This window comes from Chaetura pelagica, unplaced genomic scaffold, assembly GCF_000747805.2.
Source record: "Chaetura pelagica isolate M959 unplaced genomic scaffold, ChaPel_1.0 scaffold436, whole genome shotgun sequence".
Lineage (NCBI taxonomy): Eukaryota > Metazoa > Chordata > Aves > Apodiformes > Apodidae > Chaetura > Chaetura pelagica.
The window spans coordinates 2,324,470-2,341,838 of NW_009953651.1; the positions used below are offsets into that span (position 1 = coordinate 2,324,470).

The window sequence follows — 17,369 nt, forward strand, 5'->3', positions numbered from 1 at the left end:
CCTGCAAAGGGACACAGAAATACACAGAGCAACTGGAAAGGCTCCCAAAGGAGCAGCCTGAACTTCAGAAACTCCATGGGCCACATTTGGAAAAAAAACCCCCACAAAACAACAAAAAACAAGCATAAAAATGAGATGAGGGAAGTATTGAAAAAATAAGTCGACAGCTGGTAGCAATTCTGGCCTAAAAAACAAACTCAATTTTTTTCCCAAACATTCTGATTTGGCATTGAAATGGAAACACAGGACCAGCCTGCATAGTCCATCATTCACGCAATTCAATTATTGATGCCAATAATTTTTTGCCAACGAGATACAACTGAACTTACTTATTTGATATATTTTGTCCTGTGTTTCCCCACAGAGAAAGGAAAGTTCAGCTGAATGCTTCCTGCTTGTTTGTCATAAGAGGTAGAGTTACACGCTAAACATAACTTTATTCTGAAGTCTGTGTCACATAAGATGTGCATACATCAGTGTTCATGGACAAAATCAAACCATTTTCCTTGTAAGAGAGTGTTTTTGTTTTGGTTTCTTTTTTTAATTGCTATTTAAGTTCTTCATTGCTTTGGGGTTGTGTCTAAATACAAAATCTTAATGTATCTGACTGATGAAAACACCCTAAAGTAACTCAGTACTATGCCTTTATAGTAATATAAGGTCTAATACACTAAACCATTATACAGAAGACCAGAGATGATTTTTAAATTCTTGTAAAGCATCTGTTATTATTATGGAATAAACACAGTATTTTCTAGGTATTGTAGTTGCTTTAAATTCTGATAAAACCTGTAAGAAACATATGAGGTAATTATGACGAGTGCAAAATTTAAATGCAAAATAAACCCACAAAAGCAACTTCAGTCTGACTGGCAACTATATAAAATGCATTTATTAAGTTCATGTGAATAGCAAGTTTTGTGGAGTTCTTTACATTAGTAAAGCTTATGCTGTCTTTCAAAGGCAAGGTGTGGCTTTAAGTGAAAAGTAAACTTTGAGAAAAACCAAGTAACTACTAATAAAAACAATTCTTTAAAATGAATGCGCCTAGATCAAATCTATGTATTATATGTCTGATTATAAAGTTATCATTAACACTCTTAAATGACTCTATTATATAAAGATAGGAGGTAAAGATTAAATGTTTTAATAGTTGGCAATTTTTAGAGAAATAGCAACATTTTTTTCTTTATTAAAGGGTAAGTCAAAATACTACAATTAGCAACATGCTAAACCTACATATGGTCAATAGCAAAATAAATCATCTTAAAAGTAAAACAAATGCAAGAAAACCCTGTTGAGGACCGAGTTATCCAGTGTTTAAACCAGTAAGAGCATAGATATTACTCTGGTATTAATATTTTAGCATGAAAAAACATCAGAGGTATTTAATGATTCTGTGATAATGGAAAGTACAGACATACCTTGTGTTTGACTGAGAAGGTGAGAAGCAGGTGGCCTGTGATGTATATATTGCAGGTATTGACAAGAGAAAAGTAGAAGCTTTCCTCTTAAACATTGAAAATGCTACAATTCAAGATGTGCACATGCATTTCTGTCAAATACAAGAGTACAATTTGCAAAACACTAGAGATGTGCACATTCCCATTTCTTACATCATTATCTTTCACCATCATCAAACATGCCAAGGAAGTTCACATTTGTTCTCCACATCTCTCAAAATATATTTTTTTTTCATTTTTTAAAACGCAGTTCTAGCAAATCACTTTCAAGACAGATCATTTTAGCTTTTTCTTGCCCTTCCTCACTTCTCTTCCAATACTACCATTGTTCCCTCTGCCAGAAATACTTGTAACTAATTTGTAGCCTTAACATTTTGGCCTTTCATAAACCTGGATAGCTGACCACACTTTGTAGCAATAGCATAACATTGCATTGCCATTCACAAGGTCTTGCAAGTACAAGCTCCTTAAATAGGTTAGCACCAAAGTTTTGCAAGATGCAGATCCAAATTTCACACAGTTATCTTCTATTTAATTCTGCTGGAGCACTGCAACCTACGAAAGCAACCTCAGGAGCAAAAGGTATAATAAATGTGCACACAGATAAATGTACACAAATTGGCAAAGTTATTCTTCTGCCCAATACAGAAAAATGAAGCAATTTAACATGTACTGTTTTCACAAGGCCATGAAGGCAGAAGCAGAGCAACAAAGCAGTAATATTTAGAGTCAGATCTTATTTTAATTTGGAAACAGGTTAGTTCAATGACATTAAAACAAAACAAAAATGCAGCATGGCACTCCTCTCCTTTTTTAGTATTCTTGAAGAAAAAGATGGTCAATTATTTAAGTCAATTATAGCTTTCATAATACACAACACAAAAGCAAGACATACCAACAGTCAAAGGATAGCAGAGGATCTATGTTCCTGAATTATATGCACACTGTGACAGGATACAAGTGTACTGTTTATATAAAAATACATTCAGCATTTAATGAACTATATTCTGAACTCTTCTAGGCCAGTTTTGCAACATAAGCTGTAATTTCACCTTATGTCCACAGTATTTTTTAGATATTTATCTATGGGCTAATTATTTTTTTTATGCTTGGCAGCTGAACAGGACAAAACTAATCATCCTCTTCAACTCTGCTATCTCTTTACTTTTATTCTTCTCATTTGTCATCTGGTTGTCAGGGAATCAAATTTCATTAGTCAACATTTTATAATTCCATTTTAAGAAATACAATAATTGCAACTTGAGACAGCATTTTAAGTCACTGAAGTATTTCCTTGGGAATTGTCCCAGGAGATAAAGTCAACTTCATCCAGTCTTACAATCTACACTTGGAATAGAACAGATTAAATGTAAATAATTACTGAAATGTTGCCTTCATTCTGCGCAGTGTGTCCTGAATTTTTCGAGAATGTTTTTCTGCTGGTATCTGATGGAAGTTGGCACAGTTGTCAGCTGCCAAGGCAGAAATGTCTGCATCTTTAAAATGAGTTATTCTTTGTCTGAGGTAAGACTGCAGCTTGAAGTCTGGAGTAAATGTGTAAGGATTCTCTTGAAAGGCATGAACTTGGCTCACAACTTTTGCAATATTTCTTGAAAGAGAATATAGTAAAAAAGATTAGTTTTTTTTTTTGCTGATGATAAAAAAAAACACCACACAACAAAAAACATCCCAAAAATCAGACTTTAAAGGAAAGTCAAAGTATTGAGCATTCTTTTCTATAGTGTATGTTCCCTTAGTTAGATGTCTAAAAGGTTGAAATTATTTACACTGCTAGCTGTGAAATGCTGCCTTAGGTCTCATTACCCCATGAGACAGTATTCTATTTTAAAAAGTTTGGTGACTTACACACATAGTTAAAATAATTACCTAAGTTTAGTCCACTTGTGAGCTCCATTTGTCATTGTGAATCCTCCAGTTTCAAGCTGCTGGACATGCATAGCCAAAACATGGGCTGATGGAATTGTTGGAAGTGTTTTGAATCTTTCTCCTTTCATCAAGCACAAGCTGTCACTTTTTAAAAACACCTAGTTTAAAAATGCACACAGATAAATCTTACATTAAATATTGGTGCAGGCTTTACAAGAAATTTTCCATTTCAGGTATTTAGCACTACATACTTATTTGTAATGAATTTTAAGTTTTGATACTGAAGACACGACTGTGAATTAATCTGATGGTAAACTATAATTATAAAGTACAGATATAAAGTAAGTAACTTTAATCAAAAGATAATTCATACATAATTTTTAATTGTTTTAAACCACAGCCAAAATTAAATTCTAGAACTTCAATCTATGATTAAAAAATTAAGAGATCAAGCAGATAGTGTCTGTGATACAAGAAATATTTAAAGCTTTTCAAAACAGATTACAGCACAAAGCTCCTGCAGAAGGGTGTATCTAACATCCTAGCTTGCTCTAAAATTACTTTCTTAGTTGTTAGTCACACAGTCACATTTTTTAGAAATACTGAGATCATAATTCATGTAAGATCTCAGATTAAGAGTCAACAGCTTAAATCAAATAAAAATCTCCTTCATGATATAATAATTATGGCTTCTATCCTGCAAAGGCACCCATTTAAGCAGATCTTGCATCTCATCCAACCCAAATAAGTATTTCTACATTAAAGACTTTATACTGTACCTCAACAGCCTTGAGTTCCTCCATTATTTCAGCTACTTTTGCAGGTAAAATTTTCCAGGCCTTACAATAAAACAAAATATATTTTTGTTTTTCACATTAATTTCCATATTGGAACAGGATTACATTAAGCAAAATAGTTACAGAACAGAGTCCCAAACTTACTGGTAACTGCCGTACAATAAGATTTTCCAAGCCTGCTAGGATTTGCATTGCAGTAGCAAAATTTCTTTGTTCATAGCAGCATTTTGCTATAAGAAGAAATTTTGATAACAAGCTCACCTGCAGCTGAAAAAAATATATTTAGGATATACTGTCTATATAAAAAAATAAGATACACTAAATATATATAGTGAAACTACATAATAACATTAAATGAGAAGGAAGAAAGAGAGGTGCATTTATTTTTTTGAATTTGATAGAAAAATTATTGACTGTAGTAACACTTTACTCCAACACAAAGTTTTCTCTTGTCTGTCACTGAGGTGTCCTTGTTGAAGTCTGACATTTATCCTCCTCAGACAACTCATTTTTTACATTCTATTAGGTTTTGACACCTGCTACTACAAAACATCCAAGACCCTCCTTGTGATCACAAACCAAACTGTTAACTGCCCACTCACAGGTGTGTTTCAGAATACTTCTTGCAGCTTTGCTACATAGTGACTCGTATGCAATAACAAACAAATAACCATTTAATAATTAATAATAAGACAGAACAATGACGAACCTTAGATGTGTGACATGTTACAATCTCAGCAGCAATCCAGGTGCTGATACTGTCTGCATTTCTTAGTAATTGTAGAAGGTACTGGTCTTGTGTGCACTTTGACAGAAAAAGATTACAGACTTTAAGTGAAACTGTCTCAGTAGATACAGCTCTATGGAGAAAATGGAAAACATAGGCACAAATAATTCATGCTGATTTAGGATTTTCAAAGAAAATCTTGGTTGTTAAGATGTCAACTTCTAACCATTAAAAAAATTTTGCAGTGCTTGCAGTCTTTTTGAAGTACACAGTGAATGATGTTACTTTTTCTTCCTTATAATTGCAATATAACTACATGAGATTACAAGACACTCATATGCAGTATACAATTCTGTACATAAAGACACTTCCTGCACTTGCTATTGAATAAAACAAGCCACCCAATCTGACGGAAACTAACAGCCAGAAATTCAAACTCATCCAAACTGCAGCCACTTAAGAATTTGACACTGATACCTAGTGGCACCACACAATTTGTTTCCCATGACTTAAGTCCAAATCAGTATCAGCCGGCTTATTTAGCCTCCTGCCATACAGGAACCTGTAAAAGATGAGCTGCTTTAGGTGTTCATTCCCTTTCTGTAGACAGAAAAGACTACTACAGGTAGTACAGTTAAGAAATACTAATTAGAAGCTAGCTAAATCTACTGAGTATGTAAGTAGACCATAATCAAATACAATGAGGTCCACATGGCTGGATAAAAACATTCATTACTGTTGAGTAAGTAATTTAAATAGGTTGGTAACCACTCTAACAACTATAGGAAAATTCTTACTTATCTGTGAATACTGATGCTTCATCTGCCTAACAGTACAAAATGAACACTGCTCATAGAGGTTATGGTATTGATCCATGTTCCGAACCAAACTGCACATGATCCTGGGCAACCTGCTCTGGCTGACCTTGCTCAAGGTAGGGTGGGGGTTGGACTACACTATCTTGAGAGGTCTTTTCCAACCTCATCTATTCTGTAATGGTAATTGAGATTTTATACACATACAGACTGGCATTATCAAGAAGCCTGTTTCAGAAACCATTACAATTTTTTTCTGACAAAAAAATTGCTCTGAAGCAACCCCCCAAATAAAAGTCTACAGAAGTATTTTGGCCCAACCCACTTCAGATTTTAAAGAAATCACCTTGCAAACGTGATCTACCACATACACATATGTGCATAGGTACCTATACACACACGTATAAAATATACTGAAAATAAGTTTAAAAAAAGTAAACATACTATCTAGTCTAGGGCAGTTAAAATAAGCAACTTACTTCTGGACAGCAACACATTTGTCTTTAACACCAAGTGCTCTTGAATTTAGAAAGTGTACTGGATGACATTTATGAAATACTTCCTAAACAAAAAGAACAAGATATATCTGTTGTTAGATCTAGCAGTTCTTCCAAAATGCTCTGGGATAAAAAAATGACAAGAGGTTCCCCCCTGTCTACCTTCAGCAAATTTATCAAAGAGATCACAGCCTAAGGAAAGAATTAGCCATTCTATTTTTTTGCTGTAGAGATTTAAAGAGGAAAATAGATTATTTTAATTCAAAGTTTTGCGAAGTAGTATGAAATAAGCTTGAAATAGGGTTGAGAAATGGCAGAGAAAGGAGGTTGACTACAAAGTACAATGACAGATATTATTTGTATTTCCAAGTAAACCTAGTCCTTTGTACCTGTTGCAGTAATGTCAGCTGACAACAAAGCTGTTGCGCACTATATTCAATTAAGAGATACGGTCCCACTTCTTCTGCTTTAGCAAAGGAGACTGGAAGTTCTTCTGTAAAACTGTTATAGCATGGCTTTGGCAAAACTGATGAAAGTGTGTACAGTCGCTCCCTCTGATGTTGTGCAACTGGTCCCATTCCTTTGGAAAGTTTCCAGTTGAAGTTCTGTAGAAAAAGAAGTATGTAAAGCTACAACTTCTCTAAAGCAAACATTATGTCTCCCCTTGATTTAACTTTCTGAAATGTTTTGTTAGAGAAACATCTTTGTGGATGCATAGCTCTTCAGCTCTTCAAGGTTAGCCCAGACACTAATTGGTTTATTCAACATTGCTATTTTAAGCTAATGTAATACACCCAGTTGATGAGTCTGAGCAGGAGGTTATCAGATCTCAATCAACAATAAAATATCCCGCATGTTCAAGTTTGCTACCATAAAATAGTTTATATTCTGAAGTTTCATATTTCATGTTTTACTTCTTACTGTCTCTTACTATTTCTTGTACCCTTTTTGCTTAGAATCAAACAGCCTTTTCCAAATAAATACTTGTTTTCTTTCAATTTTTTTCAATTCAATCCAGTATCATTATGGTGCAATGAAAAGAAAACAAGTCCATGGTTTCTCTGTTCTGCTTGCCCTTTGTTGTTTCCATCCCCATTAAGACTCTATGGAATTCTACACCTTTATTAAGAGGCTGATTCTAAATTCAGCTTGCATATTAGCAATACATTTGACTTCCACATGCCATTTTGGTCACTCTGTAGAGAACTTTTTTCAGGAAAAGCCTACAGTTTGCTCCAGCTTCTGGGGTTACTTTTCACTAGCACACTATATGAACCAGTAAATACAGGGAAAAGTTCAGAAAAATTTTTACAACTAGCTTTGAAATTCTAGCAGGAAACCCCTCATCCTCCACTGTTTTCAGATATTTATAGGCTTAAAAAGACATAAGCTTAATAAAAAGTATTAATGTTTGACAAGGGGGAACTAGAAAATATATTACATCCTAGTAACTGAGTCACATGTTAGTATAATGGATGAAGAGTCCAACTCCTCTCAAAATTTTAATGATCTCATCTAATATTACTGAAACAGTTGACAGGGTAAAATTAAGGCTTAAGATGACTTCCATATTTATAGAAGTGCTTAGGCTTTAATACCTACAAAAGAAAATTTTTAATGCAGCTACATAAATTTTACTAAATCAGGGTGTACATGCTAAGCTGGATACTCTAGTTTTTGTCTGAAAATAATACATGGAAATGTGCTCCATATACTGTAGTCTGAAGAAAAGACATGCCTTCCTGGAATAATCTTCTGAGAGCTTTTTGCATAAAGAATGTAATATTTTTCTGTCCTCCTCGCCCTCATCTTCACATTTATCCATGCTGGAGCACTGATGAACACTGCCACTTCCCCTGGCAGAAGCATCCTCAAGCAATGACATCAAACGCTCACCATAGCCATTTAATGGAGCAACCTGTCAATGCACAACAGGTTAAGAGAATATTGAACTCAGTTTTCCATAAATGATAGGCAATACACAATAGAGTTGTAAGATTCATGTCTGTCCACAACCAGGCAGATTGAACATAGCTGTCAAATACAGCATTATTTTTCTTTTACTTTAATTGTAATTAGGACAGTTTTTTGTAACAACAATCTTACATATTCCATAACTGACTTAAACTTTTTTTTTTCTTTTCTTAAAGAATTTCTACTGAAATTCTGACTCACCTTGGAAGAAATGAATTCTTTGAGGGTACACAAAAGATCAGTATTTGTTGCAAAGTCTACACTGTAGCAGTCTTCAATCCAAGCCTGAAGGATGTAGAAACTGCGGTTACATATTTTGGTAAGTGATGTGGAAGGATCCAGGCTTGCACTGGTGAGAATAAAAAGGCACTTCTTTCACCAAAATTGACATTCAATTCCAATTTAAAAATAAGTGTTGAAAACACCACAAGTACTATTTGGTATTGGCTGTACCATCTTAAATTACTACATTTTATGTCTCTAGAATCCATGGTGCTATGGAAACAAAGCTGTGGGTGTACTTAAAATCCATCACTGAACAACTGGAAAAAGATTGAAGATTCAGGAAAAAAAAAAAGTAAGCACTTGCTCTAGTTTCACTCTTATTTGTCAAGAGAGTCTTACAAAAACAAACATCAAAAATCAATTTAATTAAGTAGTTATTTTCAAAAACAGCTATTTGCCATTGGGGGGAAAAGTCAGTTGTGCTTTGACAATATTTTTCACTGGAAATTACTGTACCTGGTTAAAGTGTTGCTGATTCTATCAAGAAGAAATTTCAAAAATTCTTCTTGTGTGCAGAAATAGCGAAATGTGTAAAGAAACTGCTGTAAATAACCTTCTAGAAATGCATTTCTGTGAAAGACAAGAAAAACTTCAGACAAGCAAGAACACAATTTCTTACTGCATTAGAGTACAGCAAGAGCAAAACCATCCTCAAAATATCAAGAAGTAGCAGAGCTCCACATAAATTAGAATTAGCTCCACATAAAACCTTGGTTCCTTTTTATTTTATTTTTGCGAATCAAATGCTGCAATTGCCAACACTGAGAACATAATTTGTTAAAAAAAAAAAAAATTCTTCCTTGCAATTTTATGAGGAACCACTTTGACAGCTCCATTATTATCAGAAGTTACATTCTAAACAGTATGGAAGAACACAATTATCTTTTTTTTTTTCTATTCTCCCACATGATGTTGCTTTAGGAGATTTTTACTATAATAACAGCATAAGAACTAGATACTTTTAAGCAAGAAAATATTTCCTGTAGCTCTAGCTAGAGCAGTAGTTGCTTTAACAACAGAATAGACTTATTATACACACATTAAAGATGAATTTTTCATTTTTTCAGCCATACATACACACTTTCTCAAGGTCTTAACACAGGCTAATTGTCATGTCTCTTTGATGGCTTAATGGCTAAACACAAAAGTTTGGGTCTGATGAATGTGAAAGCTCTGATTCCAAAACAATTTGTGCATTTTGTGCAAAAATATAAACTACAGAAAAAGCAGCACTGAGGACGAACAACTGGGTCTCAGAGTCATGATAAGCTGGGCAAAGCAGCCAGGAGGAAGTTGCTTCCTCCACAGTGGCACAAGTCTGATGGTCTTTCTCAGGCAGCTTTCATCCATCATACTATTATGTCTCAGGTACCTTAAAACAACACCATACTCACCCTAGATGAAGATTAAAGGACATCTTTGTCCCCATTTAAGCCCTGAGGTAAGCCAGCATCTTGATCAGTCCCCAAGAACTGGGGCAATAAACCCGTAAAACAGAATCTATGTGTTTTCACATCCAGATCCTATTAATTAAGAATTACCAAATTACACATTCTAAAGAATTATGTTACTAGCAGTAACAAAGCCTTGGTTCCATGGCAATAATCAGAGCAAAACCTCAAATAAATAATGGATTAAAAAGTTTAAAGTTATTAGTTTTTTATTTATTATAAAATGCTTTGAGTTTTAAACAAATCCAAAGTTAGTGGTTTGCCTTATTTCTTATCAGACTGTCTTTTGCCATTTCCATGTCCATTTCTGTAAATTAGTGTTCACAGTAATAACACTAAACCTGATACAAGAAAGGAGAATGTATGCAATGATGAGTAACAAGGATTTATCACTGAGATTACTTTTTCCTGAATTAGCAACTATACCTCAACCCACTCTTAATTAAGGATGTGGAAAATATACTATACCTAGAATATAAATAAGCCATTAAACCAAGTGGTGTACCAGCCTGCAGAACTCTTATTCCATTTTGATTATGACATGGGTGTTTCTCTGAGTTATAGTAAAGAAGCAATGATGACTCATCCGTAGGTGCCACATCCACAGTGTCAGTTCTGTTGTGAATGACTGTTGGCAGCACACAGGATTCCACACCCCACTGCTCTGCACACATGATCTGCTCAAAGATGCAAAGCCATGAAAAAATAAAGTGTAGGAAAATAAAGAGGAAAATTCACACAAAATTGCATTTCAGACAATTGTTTTTTTAACAATACTAGTAGCAATTACTCTATTTGAATAGTTCTTTTAGTTCCCACTTGATTTGGCAGTTTGACTCAAAACATTTCACATTTCATGAAATTGAATGAGCAGCCAACTAGACAGATGTGGCAATGAAATGACAAATGAAACACAAGTTAAATAAAGTCTGACTTGCCTGCATGTATTTCTTCACCAGTTCAAGAAACTGCACTTTTGATTTCATCTCCTGTAGCTGTCCCCTCAACTTGGGCAACATAGATTTAGTTTCAAGACCTTTAGATTTAAAACACAAAGCATGAGAACATCAATTATTCTGATTTACGGGGAAAAAAAAAATCCTTAAAAGTGTTAGGCACCTTTTTAATTACTGGGAAATTCCTATAATCTTACCTTTGATGTTTCTTTCTTTCTGCAATAGTTTCTGGTAAAACTTTATAGTCTTTCTGTAATTTTTTGTCTCCATCATTAGTAATTGTTCTAATTCCTATTTAAAGACAAAAAAGGATTCTGATCCAAACAGTAAATGCAAGCTTCTAGTAGGAAACTAAGTTTTAGATGAGAATTACTTTATATTAAAAAAATAACATCCAAACAGACAGGAATATATTGCTTGGATAGGAAAGTATTACTATGGTAATACAACTACTATATTACTAGGAAAAACTACCTTTCACAGCTGAGCTTATGGGGAAGTTAGAGGCATCTCCTGTCCCCAGAAAAGCATTAGTTATGCCACAGTTCAGCAGCTGCTTTGTGTATTATGAAACCTCACTGATTCTGTTTATATAAATATGCCTTTAGTTATAGTTGCACTTAACTAGTTGCTTTCAAGAACATTTTTTAAAGTTACACTCAGAGGTAATCCAGTATTAAAAATGATGGGGTTTGAAATCAGTGCAGACTCCAGAAATGCTCTGTGCTAAGCAGCTGACCTATATTTGCAGCAAGAACTGGATGTTTGACTGAAAGCAATGGTTTCCAAACAAGTGTCATTACATTATATTAAACCGCCAAGTCAGAAGGCAGACAGCAGAGCTGCTCTATAAATAAAGGACATATTAATGTTGAAGTTCAGCTTATATATTTTATATTTATGCATTTTACATAATTAAAAAAATAAACATGTATAGAATTATCTAACTTAACCAATGTATAAAAACAAAAGTATATTTGTCTTCTCACAATAATATCAAATTAAATTTAAGCATTTATACTCGTTTGCATACCAAAGGTTTTGTTATTTTACCAGCCACTGAAAACGGGTATCCACTTTGGGTTCGGCTTTTTATTAAGAAACAATAAGCATGATGTGTGTTGTTTTATAAAGTGGTGGCTTTTGCACTTGGGTCCTAACCTAACTACCAGTGACCCAGTTACATGAAGCAGCATTTTAAATGAAGTTCACTGAATGAAGCAGACAGAACTCCCACTAGCACAGCAATCTGAAAACACACAGCTCAGAGCTAACAAATCAAACAACAGATTGGTAAATAGGTTACATTTAATGGGATGGATTTACTATAAATTACTTTGAATTTGGCAAAAACCTGTCACTGTTTTTCTGAAAAGCTCAAAAGGTTTAACAACACAGTTCATTAGCAACAAGAGTCACAGAAGCCCTATGGATTTTTAAAATTTGTACTACTACACTGGTGTCACATAGGGAACAGTGAAAATACAGAAAAGCTCTTATCTAGATTCTGAATTGAAAACAGCTTGTTTTTATTTAAAAGTTTGGTTTTGTTTCATCACTTAAAGTGAAACCAGGTTGATTAAGAGATTATGACCACAGAAAGGGATTCAGAAAGAGTGGTAATTTTCTGATGTTTGGAATCTGATGGACAGAAGTAGGTTGTCCACTGAATAACTTCAGGTGAGTAACAATTAGCAAATCCCGCTCTATTCCACATCTTTCATTTTAGGAAGGTCCAGAATATAAGCATTTTTGATGAAGCTGTTCAATTGCTCTGTTCCCTCTGAAGTACATTTAATCTCTCAGGACAGTTTTCTATAGACCATACCCTAGTCTAAGAAACAAAGTAATGATAGAGTGACTTTGCTTACTTGGGAAAATTGCAAATTCCAATCTGTCCTTGAAGCATAAGTTTTTTCAGTGCTGAAGGGTGGCTCCACCAAAGGATGCAGAATATTGACAGAAGGGAAAGGAAAAGATAAAAGGAATAGGAAAGGGAAAACAGTGGCGAGAATATGTAAAACTTGTGCTAGAAACTTTCTGGTCACAGCTTGTGTGCACTGAACTTTGGTGGAGACTCTTACAAGTAAGTATCTTATGAAATCTGGAGGATAATGGAAACCTACTATGGGCAAAAAGGACATTGTCCTGGAGAAATGATAGCCCTGGCAGCTGCCTTCCCCTCTTCTTACCAAGGTGCAAGGACTTGGCTAGGTTTGCCTGGATGTGCTCTGTGTCAGGGTATAAAATCAGCAGCTCCTGGACTTGAGGTGATGTGAGGCAGGGGACATATACTTGATTGACTAAGGAATAACTTTTCTAAATGTAGATTAACCTTTGTGAACCTTAAAACCTGCAATTAACTATCTCCTAGGACCCTATACAATAAAGCATTAATTATTATGACATTTGAAAGTGTCACCTTTATCCGCAAATATCTTAATTTTTATGCTATTTCAAAACACAGCTAATAGCTAGATCAATCCTATTGTTAATATTTTTAATCACATAACAAACATTTTACTTTTTGTACCTTATTAAATCACAGCCTATCTAAGGTTACCCAATATTTACAGGTTCCAGTAGAAAAATAGTAAAGTTATTAATTTTTACGGCAGAATATTTTTTCTGTCATAAATACACATTCTGGCACTCAGAGATTCTCAGAATCCGCATGTTCTCAAATTTACTTATAAATTTATAAATACAGAATTAAAAAAAAATTTAAATGCATTTAGTTTCAGAAGGTGAAAAAAGAAACATTTGAAACATACAAGTATTTTCATTGGAGAGACAGGTGTATTAACGAGATGTATATCTGCAAAACACTAACTTGTTCTGTGGTTAGACTCTCATTAAGAACTCAGTTCCAGTTGCAGATCATACTCAAACTGACCAAGCAGACTTATCTCTATGAAAGGAGTGTTAGGACAAATGTAGTCAAGCTATCTTTAAACATTCACTCCTTGAAACAGCAGCTCCTAAACACTGCTTTAGCACACTTTTACCTCAATGCTGTATAATCAACTCAATGTTATTGCTGCCTTAAAAAAAAATAATCTGTCAGACCTGGGGCAAAAAGTAGGTTGATATAATCCTTGCCAGACACAGAAAATTAGACTACAGTTAATGAAAGAACTAATTTCTGAAAAAAAAATAGTTAACAGAAGATTTCAATAAGGAAGGATAGGGTGCAGACAAACAGTTCTACCTTGCGAGAGACAGAACTTTCCTCTGGCAACTCAAACCAACACCCTGCTCAAAACAGCCACTTCCAAGCCTTCCATTGGAATTTCTCGTCCACTTGGAGTGGACTAGAATGGGATGTGTGTTTTCTCCGCTAGATTTTACAATGTGAAGTTGGCTAAGTTTTAACTGTTTTGAGACTATTGATTTCTCTCAGTATTCTGGTTCAGACAGTGCATCATTCTTTTGACATTTCCACAGCTCATTCATTGTTTACACATTGATAGTGTTAACACTTAATATATGCCAGCAATAAAGAACCACAGTTATTTTCTAAGTAACATGTACTCCAAGTATAATATATATAAACATTCATATTATTAACTAAAACTACCAGAAACAGTTTGCTGTACAAATACAACTGTTAGCTATGCCAAGGTACAATACACCAGGACTTCTAAATGTTAAATGCTACCCCTATCAACAGTACCAGCAACATCTATATTGTTCAAAATGAGATCTGAACTAGTCTTTGCCAGCTGCTGGTATCGGAATTAAAATAATGCTACATTTTCACAGCTGATTTGTGGTGCTTGGTTTAATGAATTGGGCAGCAAAGAGACAGCAGAGAGAAGATGGGTAGAGCTGCTCATCGTCTACATGTTGGTAATTGATTGTCTTACAGCTAAGGATCATTGTCCACTGACTGCTGCAACAGCAGAAAAACAGATTTCAGTTTCATATTATTCCTTGTATTTCTTATATATTTTGGGCAGTTAAAACTCATCACATTTAAACAATATTGCTAATAGTTTATTTCAGAAATTGCAATAACTGATAGAGTTGGGAAAAAAAGCAGGATTTTAGAAAGGTTTTCTTTAATGTTCAAAATTGCTGCAATCAAAGCATTATGACTCTGTAACTTTTTATTTTCAACACATTTGGAAGAAGCTGGGTTTCACAAAATGACTTTCTGTTGTAGTAACACCAGCAGAAAGATTAAAGTTGTTGATGCTATGGTAGTGCAAAAATAAAAATAATAACGAGAAAAAACATAACTGGTATTTTCAATTATCATCTGTTCAATTTGTACTTACAAGACACTTAAAAAGTATTTTTAATAAAAACCATGAAATAACATTTAGTATGATATTATTTAAAATATTTTTAAGGTTATATACCTGAATATTCTAATATATCAAGACTTATTTATATAAACAGTACAACTGAGAATATATGCATCCGCACATACATGTTTTTTTTGTGAAAATTAATTTTTCTTTTTGATGTATTCAAAACAGTTCTGTGCTATAAAAGGGTATGTAATCTACAAACTGTGTTTTGACTTCATGATTGAAGATGGTACTTCATACTTGTATTCCTTATAACATGGACACATAGGGATCTCACAAATTAGGAAGACTATTTACATAAGATACCAAGCTTCTGTTGTCTGCAAATAATTATTTTATTCTTGTTTGTGAACCTGACCCCATATGTGGTCCAGATCACAGACAATATTTCTGTATTTCTAAAGCAGAATAAGATTAGATTCTCATTTTTGTCCAGGTATTAAGATTTCACACTAATCCCAGGTAAAACAAGAAAGATTAGTTCACCTATCCTCATAGTAGTAGCCATCTTTTTCAGCTCTTGGAATCCATGTTCTCTTGTGCTCTAAATTCTTTTTTACTAAACTGAACTAATTGCATTTTGTATCAACAGTAATCTTCTCCCAGCGGAATGTACCAGGTAGGAACACAATATAACTTTTTACAGAGGTACCTCATGACTATATTCCTTCCAGCCTCTTGTATGATTGTTGGGTTAGCTAAGTTTATAGGCTTTAATGTAAACAGTAGTAACGTGTAATGTATAATGCATTAATTTCATAAGCAAATTCCAAAGCAGACTGTAAGCTCCACAGTGCTTCTTGCTTCATTTTTGTTGTGTGACTGTTGAATAGGGAAAGCAATTGCCAAATGCTTAGAAGATAGCTTGATTCAAAAGAATTAAAATGCTGAGTAGTCTGTAAACATCTCAAAGCAAAAAAGACTGTTGAAACAGAAAAATCTATTTAAATGCTTATGAAAACTCCTTACTCCTGAAAATCTGTTCTTCAGTTAATTAATTCTTCAAGTAAGGGAGATTACACAAGCCCATTTTTCTCTACCTGGCTGCTTACACAGGATTAAACAGCCCTTTAGGATTAGAAACAGGTATTTTTGAGTAGATATAAATTTTTGAGTGTTCAAAAAAACTTTTTTTTAATTTTATTTTTTAGAAAAACCCAACAGTAGCTGAAGTTTCTCATGCCATTTTCTCCTATAGCCTTCCACCTGAACATTAAGGAACTAAAAAACCAAAAGAAAATCCTCAATGATTTAGGCTTTAACTTGCGTAATAACATAAAAATAGTTATGGTTTTAATGAAAACTGAAGTGAGGTCACAGTTCTTCATTAAAAAATTATGTAAATAGATCCACTGAGATTTAAACTGGCTATCTGGAAATAAATAAATAAATTCTATAATGTGCTTTCAGTTGTTCAATTCTACTTTGCAACGCTCACTTTAAAACAAAGCAACAAATTCAACTAACTGCCCATAGTAAGGAAATCTGTAAGGGCAGTGCAACCCCTGCTTCATCTTTATTAAACATGTATCTGGCAGAAACAATAAGGATACACAAACTAGACAACTAACCATTCTCAGGGACACAAAAGAATTCCAGGTATCCCTATGCTAGTAGGTCTTGCAGTGTTAATAACTCATGTACTTCAATTTTTCCATTTTCTTGCCAATAATCCAGCTCTGACTATACAGATTTCTACAGTTTCATGTATTATCCTTACACTGTGCCCTTGAAATTGAAATATTTACAAATATATTTTCAAACTGAAGCTTGCATAGCCAGATGCACAAATGTAAAAATTAAGTAAATGTGATCAATATGATTTTTAAGGCAATGGGAGACCTTGCTAATCTAAAGTAACTCACCCCCTTAACCATGCTTGCCCCATAACCCCAGGCTGCTTAAAAGGGACAAGGCTGCACTCATCACAATGATGAGCCACCTCCAAGGGAAGAATGTGAGCAAATAACTATCATTCTGCTGGCAAACCATGAGAAACTGTCAGGGAATTCACCATGATGAAGAAAAAGGGCTCAGAGCACATGACAGGGAGCAGGACCTCTTGAGATTCTGCAATACACAAAAGTCATAGCCATTCTTAGCTCTTTTTTATATTACCACCATGGGGTTGGTGAATATGGCAGATGGTACTTATCAAGTCAAGTTCAGCAAAAGCTTTAGTTCAGTGGTTACCAATT

General features: G+C 34.2%; 1 protein-coding gene across 1 annotated transcript in view; it reads right to left on the minus strand.

Moving 5' to 3' along the window:
- Nucleotides 1-2,655: 2,655 nt before the first annotated feature.
- Nucleotides 2,656-17,369, minus strand: part of KNDC1 (kinase non-catalytic C-lobe domain (KIND) containing 1) — a 54,972-nt gene continuing 40,258 nt past the window's right edge. Inside the window, exons 17-29 of the mRNA XM_010000129.1 lie at nucleotides 11,050-11,143; nucleotides 10,835-10,932; nucleotides 10,365-10,573; nucleotides 8,902-9,015; nucleotides 8,362-8,509; nucleotides 7,925-8,104; nucleotides 6,576-6,791; nucleotides 6,169-6,251; nucleotides 4,857-5,007; nucleotides 4,292-4,414; nucleotides 4,130-4,189; nucleotides 3,351-3,508; nucleotides 2,656-3,072 (exon numbers count right to left, since the gene is read on the minus strand). Coding sequence (XP_009998431.1) covers nucleotides 2,841-3,072; nucleotides 3,351-3,508; nucleotides 4,130-4,189; nucleotides 4,292-4,414; nucleotides 4,857-5,007; nucleotides 6,169-6,251; nucleotides 6,576-6,791; nucleotides 7,925-8,104; nucleotides 8,362-8,509; nucleotides 8,902-9,015; nucleotides 10,365-10,573; nucleotides 10,835-10,932; nucleotides 11,050-11,143 — 1,866 coding nt within the window. The 3' untranslated portion in view covers nucleotides 2,656-2,840. The remainder of the gene's footprint in view (nucleotides 3,073-3,350; nucleotides 3,509-4,129; nucleotides 4,190-4,291; nucleotides 4,415-4,856; nucleotides 5,008-6,168; nucleotides 6,252-6,575; nucleotides 6,792-7,924; nucleotides 8,105-8,361; nucleotides 8,510-8,901; nucleotides 9,016-10,364; nucleotides 10,574-10,834; nucleotides 10,933-11,049; nucleotides 11,144-17,369) is intronic.